This window comes from Ursus arctos, unplaced genomic scaffold (genome assembly GCF_023065955.2).
Source record: "Ursus arctos isolate Adak ecotype North America unplaced genomic scaffold, UrsArc2.0 scaffold_14, whole genome shotgun sequence".
Lineage (NCBI taxonomy): Eukaryota > Metazoa > Chordata > Mammalia > Carnivora > Ursidae > Ursus > Ursus arctos.
Window position 1 is genome coordinate 44,854,076 of NW_026622808.1, and position 9,464 is coordinate 44,863,539.

The window sequence follows — 9,464 nt, forward strand, 5'->3', positions numbered from 1 at the left end:
CAAACTGAAATTACAAATGAGAGGGGAAAAGGATGGGTATGTAAAACAAGGCTGGGAATAGGGCTAAAATACCCATGCCATAAAAACCCTATGAGTGGGTAACAAATTGGCCCTGAATCTTCTAAAACCAACATGAAAAGTTCGACTGGACAGTTACGTAATTTGCAGCAACCCATGGATGAAAAGGTAAGAATTTCTCAGAAGATTCAGCCACTCTTAGAAGTGGACAGTCTAGAGCATTCTCCACAGAGATTACAACCTAACAAATACCGTCCACAACAGCATCCTTACAGTGTAAGAGTTCCCTCAGTGTCGATCCTGGGATCTTGATGAAAAGTACTTCAGTCATGTCATGAGGGAAAACTAACCGGAAAAAGTCAGATGTACCAGGCCTTTTTGGGTGAGAAAGAGACATAGGGCAAGTTTTCTACTTGACAAGCTTATCGTTTAGAATAAAAAAAGAAATCTTTCTGTTGGTATAGCAAATGTACTCTTTTCCTTTCCGGGTCAGTGTTTTTCGTATACTAGGTAAGCAGGATGCAATATTTTTATTGTAGTCAAGCATAAATAAGTAAATCTGAAAAGCTGTCCTATGTTAGAACATGGTCTGCTTCCGACTTGGACAGAGACTCCCATCCCTCACCCCCTCTGAGTCATGAGGGAGGATATAAGAAGTAGCCCAGAAGCTCAGAATGTTTCTTTAAATTATTCATCCTCTTACATCATAGAGATGTTGTTTCGGGCAAAAAAAAGAAGCTTTCTTCCCCGGTAATCATAACAGATGGTTTTCTAAGTCAGACAGATCTGGATTTGAATTCTGACTGTGCTCCTTTCTATATGTTACCTTATATCTCTGGGCCTCGATTTCCTCATCTTCAAAATGGGTACTAAAAATACTGTCTCACATGATATTTGTAAGGATAATTTTATATAAAATCTCTTGCCCATAAAAAAGCACTCAAAACTTTACAGCTATTAGTACCTCCCACTTAACACAGTCCCAGGCATACACTAGATGACACATAGGTTTGTTAAGTGAAAAAGAATGAATGAATATTGCTATCTAGAAGTCTTTAACAATCGGCAAATCTCTCAGTTTGCAGTCATCATCACATAGTGGCTAAGATCATGGGCTTAGGGGTTGGCTTGCCAGTTTTGAGTGCTGACGCCATCACTGATTATCTGTGGGCATCTTAGACAAGCTGTTCAATCATCCCCTGTCCCAGTTTTGTCAACTGTGAATTGGGAAATGAAGGAACTTCCTCACAGGGGTGTTGTAGGAACAATTAGAGGAGGGCTATAAGTACCTAGCATCATTCCTGGAACACAGAAACATTCAATAAATATCACTATTGTTTATTTTATACAAAGATAATGTAACAGAACTTTCTTTTACTTATTTTTCAACTTCTCCCTGGTTCCAGTGCTATGGGATCTAGGAATTTTCCAAAAGGCAAGCCACATAGTTATACAAAGTGACTGGTTCATTTCTAGAATTCAACTTCTTTTACTGTTTTATCTTTCTGTCTCTATAGGACTTCATCGTCACCGTAGTCTTTTCGTTTTTGTGGTTGGTGGGTTCATCAGCTTGGGCGAAAGGACTGTCTGATGTCAAGGTCGCGACGGATCCCAAGGAAGTCTTGTTACTGATGTCAGCTTGCAAACAGCCATCCAACAAATGCGTGGCTGTCCACAGCCCTGTAATGTCCAGCTTAAACACGTCCGTGGTATGTTTTCATCTATGCTTTACCTCCCCAATCTTTGTTTGCCATTCAAGCGAATAGGAGAAGCATCTCAGAAGTCATCTTGGAGACTGCTGCCTCCAAAACTAGGCCAATGTAAAAGGTGATATTTCACTGCCTGTGCAAGATGATCCTCTGGTCTTCAAGTTTTCTATTGTCAGAACCCATAGGCTTTAATGCCACCAATTATGGAGTCTTAATAAGAACCCAGCAGGTATTGGCAGCTGCTGCTTGGATGACAGTCAAGTCAAAATTCTAAGCCAGAAGCAGATATAAAATCTGAACTTTAAGGCTGAAGCCTGCCAGAAGTTAAAAGGAATATTTGATGGCAGAGAGGTTTCCTGGGAAGAAAACATTGTTCAAGCTACACATAGCTAGAATACATCCAGTTGATTGTCTGGAGAAAAACCAAGCAGACCTGGTAGGACGCGGGAAAAATTGCATAGTATAAAAAATACTTATAATAGTTACGATAATTTTTTTTTTATCTCCTCCATGTACCTGGTTTAATTGCCTGGTAACTTTGGAAAAGCTGAACTATATTAGTTGAACAAAGTCAAATATTATCAAATGTATAGCTCTCACAGGAAGACAGAAAATCTGCCAGATAGCAGGGCAGCTAAATTGGATGCTTGTGTTATTTTAAAGAAAGAAACTGTGTCTAAGAAAGACAGAAGCTATAATGGCAGCAAAAAGCAGTCGTTACGGAAGAACAGAAGACCTGACAGCATTTGCAGAAGGAAAAACATTCTTTAGTAATCCCTAAAAATAATTATCTTGGCTTCAAGGTTAGCTTATGTCTTACAGCTTTCTGAAATTTAATGAGAAGGCATTTAAGATGGGGGAAAGCGTTGCTAATCATTTCCTGATAATTTGACGGTGGCTTCTGCCTTGGTGAGAGAGGAAACGTGGAACGAAAGTGTGTCCAAGGGTCTCACCGTCATTTCTGCTCATTGCCAGCCACACCTGCAGCTGGATGCGTGGAAATATATTCTCCTGCTTCTGCAGTTTCTTTCTAGCCAGTGCTGAATGAAGGTTTTTGTAATCTGGATCTCAAAATCTAAGAGAACAAAGAGAAAATCACCCAATGTGTTTGTTCAATTACTAATCAATCTTCTAATACATTGTGACATCCTGCATAGTCTATTTAATTCTACCTCTGATGTCTCTAACAAGCTTTAGACTAGGCGATGGGAATTTTGAATGAGAAACAATGTGAGGTGTCTCCTAAAATCAAAAAGAGGTATTTGCCTTTCTCTGCCTGACTGATTTCACTTAGCATAATACCCTCTAGGTCCATCCATGTTGTGTGTCAATTATACTCAAATAAAAAAAGAAAAGAAAATATCCACTAAATTCTACACGTGCATACATATATAATATTTTTAAATAAAATACATAATTAAAATTTTTTTAAAAAATCAAAAAGAGAGGGGTGCCTGGGTGGCTCAGTCGGTTGAACATCTGCCTTTGGCTCAGGTCATGATCCCTGGGTCCTGGGATCGAGCCCTGCATCGGGCTCCCTGCTTGGCAGGGGAGTCTGCTTCTCCCTCTCCCTCCCTTCCCACTCATGCTCTTTCTCTCTCTCTCTCTCTCTCAAATAAATAAATAAAATCTTTAAAAAATAAAGTTAAAAAAAATCAAAAAGAGAAACGATGGAAGCCAAATAGCATTTTCTGTGAGAGGGGACAGGTCTGCTGCCCTTGCCGCTACGGATCTACATCAGTTAGGGGTCCTCGTGACAGAAACTTCAAGTCAAGCGAGCTAAAGCAGAACAATCTGCTTACCCCTGACATCTGTTCTCTGCACCCCACTTCTGTACCAGTGCCCGTGTGTGCTGGAACGTTTGAGTTGGAAGTAACAGAACCTGACTCTGACTAACCTCATCAGGAAAAGAAAATCTTTGAAAGGGTATGGAGTAGCTCAGAAAACTGATGGAATCTGACGAAATGGACTCTACAAAAAGCAGCATCTAGAGCAGGACCGAAGTTCCAGATGTCAGACACCAGGGAATGTTGTACTGATTTAAAGTTCCAGCACAAAGCTCATGCCACTTGGCTGCAATTGGGCTTTGTGAGGGAAACAAAAGTTCCATTACCGAAAGCAGAGGAAAAGAATATTTATCTGCCAAAACGTGGTGATTTTTTTTTTCATTACAAACTCATTTGGCTTCAAATCCTATTGAGCTCGTTTTTCACAAAAAGTAAAAGTAATTAGAAAGACACTAGAAATGCATGCTTCTAAGAGCAGAACCCAGGGCCAGGAACTGGAAGACTGGCAGGAAACTGGACAGTTCACATCCATCATCCCTCGTCTCTCTCTTACTGAATGTCTGTTATATTATTGTCTTTTTTCAGATGCATTTTTTCTTTTTCCTGTTAGCACAGAAGATAGCCACCCCACAGTTTCTGAGTTTATATTTCTTTTTATCTCTTTTTAAAGATTTATTTATTTATTTGAGAGAGAGAGAAAGTGCAGGGGAGCGGCAGAGGGAGAGGGAGAGAGAGAATCTCAAGCAGACTCCCAGCTGAGCACCAAGCCCTACGTGAGGCTCAATCTCAAAACCCTGAGACCATGACCTGAGCGGAAAACAAGAGTCGGACACTCAACTGACTGAGCCACCCAGGCACCCCTACGCTTCTTTCTAAAGAAACCTCTTGGATTGAACTAAAATCACTCAGGTCTAATCCCACATTTCTAGCAGAGAAAATCTCATTAGCTCATTTTGGGCCAGGTGTTCACCTTGGCTGGTGGTGGGAGAATTGTGCAGGAAAAATATGGCTCACAGAACCAAACCAGCTTGCCTACTAGGCACGTGTTGGCTTTGGAGGAGGGGCCAGACACACCACAGGGGTGACCTCCACAAGTACCTGGTTCAGCAACAGCAAGGATATTTCTACTGCATAACAAATCTACTTCCTCCGAAGCAAGTTGGCATCTATGATTTCACACTAACACAAACAGGCAGGGAGCTCTCCAGATATTTCAGATGCAGGTAGCTGCGGTGAGGGGATTTGCATACGACTTCCCAAGTGATGACAGCAATGCCAGACTAGAGCCAAAGTCTCCGAATGCTGCTGCCACCCGAAACGGATAAGGGCACAGCTTTGGAGTCAGTCTGCCAGGGTTTGAATCCTGACTCCACCGCTCAATAATCGACTGCCCTGGGACAAACTAATTAAGGTGCCTAATCCTTAGTTTCATTATCTGTAAAATGGGGCTATTATCAACCAGACCTCATGAGACTGTTGATTCAATGAGATGATAGAGGATAAATACTTAGCCCAGTGCCCAGCATAGGGCAGATGTTCGGTAAGCGTTGAGCAAAAGCTGCCTTGACAATACCTTCATTTTCCTAAATGTCACATCGTGTTAGAGCCCACAGAACAACAATGTTGTTGTTGTTGTTTTCTCTCTCTCAACTTTTCTTTCAAAGGTTCCCTGAGCATACCTGTTCTATCTGTAATTTCTACTTCTGCTTCTCCAGCTTCATCATAGGCAATCTTGACATATCTTCTTGGCTAATCTAGATCTCCTCTCCTCATTCTTTCTCACGCTATGCACAATTTCTTGTGGTCTCTTCTTCCGTTGTCCCCACATCTGAGCTAGAATCAAAATCCTTACTCCAACTTCAGTTGCAACAAAATGGCAAGAAAAGTTCAAAGGGCCCATGAGCCCCTACAATGTGCCAGCCTGGAGTCTGTGATATCAGTGTGATGACAATGGAGTAAGACGTCACTGCTCCCGACACAGGCCCAATGGGGACACCTTGTGTATGTTCTCGCTTTTAAGTGGCATTTCCCTGATTTCTAGGTTCTTCTTGAGCATACCTTTCCTAGAAACCAAGGGGCAGCATGCAAAAGGGAGAAATCAAGGAATAAGAAACATAAAACGACAGCTCTGGGCAGAGCCATCTCTTCAAATCTGAAAAGATTCCTTGATAATTTTTTTCTACTCCTCTACTGACATATACTTACAAAGATGCTTTGTATCTCCCTCAGCAAGGAGCCTGGAGCGTGGCATAAAATAATGTTAAACAAGTATCAGTTAACATTAAAGGAAGAAAAGAGGGTGGAATGGGAGAGAAGGAAGAAGGGATAAACCAGTCTTTTAGATCCCGTGAGCGCCTGAATGCTGCTTGGGCTGCCGACATCCCCTACTGTCAAAGTCCCAAAGAGCAACTGCAGCCAAACAGCAACTGAATGCAATCATGGACATACTGGGGAAAGTATTCAGAGCACAGCTTACCAGTCAGTAAGCATTTTCTAATGTGGCCGGCACCGTCCAGCTGCTTCACACATGTTTTCTTTAATCCTTACAACTGTCACCCAGGGAAGGAATAATTGTCTTCATTCTATAGAAGGGGCCAGGGAGTGGGGGGGAAGCTGAGTTCCAGAGGCTAACTGCCTTGTCCAAGGTCACAGAGCAAGAAGGTGCAGAGTTTAGGCTACCCTGATTTCAAAACCCATGGGATAACTCCCATGTGGACATTCGGGTAGTGTGCCCTGATCCACCTGCTGCTAAAATATTCAAATATTTTGGTGAAAAGCCCCTGCTCCAAGGCCCCAAGACGCCTCATCTTGACTACACTAGCCCCCGACTCCCACCCACAGGGCACTTGGGACCACCCTACCATCCGTCAACCAAGGGTTAAATTCTGGCCCAGCAAGGGACTTCCAGCACCCTATATTCCAGAGCTACGGCGGTGGCCCAAGTCCATTTTGATCAGTGATTGTCACGCTGAAGTGGCTACTAAATATACCTTAATGTCGTCACAGCTTTGTATTCTACTGTTGTGTGTCTCTAGTAGGGGGCTTTAAAATTGACTACCTGTGGTTACTTCCCAAGTGAACCAATGCCCCCGGGAAAAGGCGCGGAAACAGCTGTTCTGTTTGGGGTCTCTTGCACCCGTGAAAAATTCTGCTTCCATCAAACACTCAGAGCCAGGGGAGGCAACACCTGATCCTCTGATTCACCAGCAACACCTTTTTGCAGAGTAAGAGGAATTTCTATAGGAAAATCTCACCTCCAGTTCTTGGGAAAATACCTCCTACTTCTCTGAAACCTGCATTTCACTCATCATCTGGTTTCAACATTCATTTCTGAATGTGAGAGGCACAGAAAGTTCAACTCTTCAAAGTCACAACCTCTGTGTGCACTATCGTTTGTGTGCTCACCTGCATACCACCTGTATGAATGCTTATACTCCGTATGTCTACCTGTAAGCGGACTCATTTTTTCTAGTGTTACAAGAACTGGAAGCGTAGGATCTCTAGCCATAATGGGAAGGTAACCTTATAAATTAATGCACTGTCATTAAAATGAAAGTTCTCAACTCTGTACCCCCCAAAGAGCTCTTACACAATGAAGAATACCCCACCTGGGGAGACAGTAACGCTTAAGTAAGGGCTCAGATGATGGAGTCAAACAGAGTAGGGCTCGACCCTTGTCTACTACTTAGCAAGTCACTTGACCTTGAACAAAATTCTTGTCCTGAACGTCAGTTTTCACATCTTTAATATGCGTATAATAATAGCACCTTTTTCTCGGAATGAATAAATCCGTACACATTAAACCCTTTACACGGTGCCCAACATGAAGTAAGCATTCAATGAAAGCCAGGTATTCTACGTGAAATAGCAGATACAAATGAAAAATTGGAAGAGATCTCAATCTTGAATGAAAAGTAGCCTTACGTGTCATGAAGATTGTTCTGAAATTGAGATTTTTCTTGCGTTTCCATCTCTCAACTCACTTGCTCTGATTCTCCTTTAGGTCTTTGGGTTCTTGAACTTTATCCTCTGGGCTGGAAACATCTGGTTTGTTTTCAAGGAGACCGGCTGGCATTCTTCAGGACAGAGGTATCTTTCAGACCCGATGGAGAAGCACTCAAGCAGCTATAATCACGGCGGGTACAACCAAGACAGCTATGGGTCAAGCGGTGGGTATGGGCAGCAGGCAAGCTTGGGGCCGTCCTCAGATGAGTTTGGCCAACAGTCCAGTGGCCCTGCTTCTTTTACCAATCAGATTTAACAGATAGAATTTGCATTCTTCTGGAGAGAGCCTCACCACCTTCCATTCCAGTAGCAGAAGAATTTTATAAGAGTTTCAATCAATTATTAATGCAGAGGGTGTTGAATGCAAATCAGAGATCTGGAGTCCTCATTAAGGCAGAAAGGCCTGGGTCGTGATAAATGGTACTTAGAGAGGAGACGACATGAGGAGATCCATTATTCATCATAGATGCCTAATTGGAGAGTACCTTGTTACATACACATACTTTTATGGTCGTTTTGCAGGTGTGTTGAGATAGTAAAAGCATTTTGTAGCTTAAAGTCTCTAGTATGTATTATGCATAAAGTAAGTTATATAGCACTGAGTTTCCCGATGCGTTTTGATGCGAAAGACATTTTGATGATTTCTATAAGACAATTTGGTGTATCACACGTGCATGTGTTATTGTGTTTGGTTGAAGACCCTGTAGGACTATGAGTCTCTAAGCATTTGTTTCAGACAATTACTCTGTTTTTTTTTTTACTTGATGAATCAATCAGTGCTCATATTATTTAGTGCATGAATAAGCATTTTCTCACAAAATGAACATTTGAACTGTATTTATGAAAATTTTCCAGTTTGCACCATGAATTTGTTAAATGGACATTTAAAGAAATATATTCATTACTTTGTATACTTGCAAGTTTGTCTCTTTGGCTTTACCCAATTCTGAATGCATTGTAACTAAGGTTTGGGATTTTTTTTCCCCATTAGTCGATATTCATTGTTCTATATGGTAACTGCCCAATATTTATTCTATTTCCTTAGCTAAGTATTTACATTCTTGTGACTTTCTATGGTGTTTTGTGGCTCTTATCCTATGGACCATGAACAATAGGCCCAATAACTGTTTGTGTTTATGGAGTGTTGTTTTCTTAGAATAATAGAGATGCAGATATCAGACACCATAGTCGAGAAGCTATTGTGCCAACATGTTAATTTATAAAGGACGTTCTGTAGAACCTATGCTAACGGCTAAACTTTTAAATCGTATTTATTTGTAAAGTTAATATGTTCCTTGATCCAATTATTAAAAATTCTCCAGTCACAGCTTAACTTACTAATTACTAATTCTGATTTGAGTGTTACCCATAAATTAGAAATGACTTCCATGAGCAACTCTGATCCCAAAGAGGGTTCTCATGAAATATTCCTCAGAATTTATTCATTATCAAGAAAATGCCAATTTTCACCGCTTTGTTTTAACTCAATTGAAACATCAAGGCCCAAACAGTGAGGGCAAACTGTGCATCTGTATTTCCAGATAAAAGTGTTATCGGTGTATAAACTCTGTGTGATCTGTGATGTTGGAAGCATTTTAGCACAAAGCAGCCGTGTTTCTTAGATGATATCTGTAACCAGGTTCTGCATCCCATTGGATAAATCTGTATTGTGATATCTATTTGACCTTAATAAAGTTATTGCTTACAGTGCTGGCTGGATAGTGCAGAATTGTAATAGAACCTGGTTAGCTTTAACACGAATTTAACAATACCTTTATACAAGGTATAAATGCACAGTGTTTCCAATTTCTTCCCCTGCCCTTGTTTCCAAGCCCAGGGTTGTTCGTTCATTGCTTCTCCCATTTTAGGACCCTCCCTGCACCCACTGCTGTGCAAAGCACTGGGGATGTGAGAGTAAGAAAAGACAGAAACATGCCTCACCGTT

At 41.4% G+C, this 9,464-nt stretch overlaps 1 protein-coding gene across 3 annotated transcripts in view; it reads left to right on the forward strand.

Moving 5' to 3' along the window:
* The window catches only part of SYNPR (synaptoporin), a 296,434-nt gene extending 287,208 nt beyond the window's left edge, over positions 1-9,226 (forward strand). For all 3 annotated transcript variants that reach the window (XM_026501160.4, XM_057311863.1, XM_048227079.2), the window contains 2 exons: positions 1,536-1,727; positions 7,518-9,226. In XM_026501160.4, coding sequence (XP_026356945.1) covers positions 1,536-1,727; positions 7,518-7,775 — 450 coding nt within the window. In that variant the 3' untranslated portion in view covers positions 7,776-9,226. The remainder of the gene's footprint in view (positions 1-1,535; positions 1,728-7,517) is intronic.
* Positions 9,227-9,464: the final 238 nt, after the last annotated feature.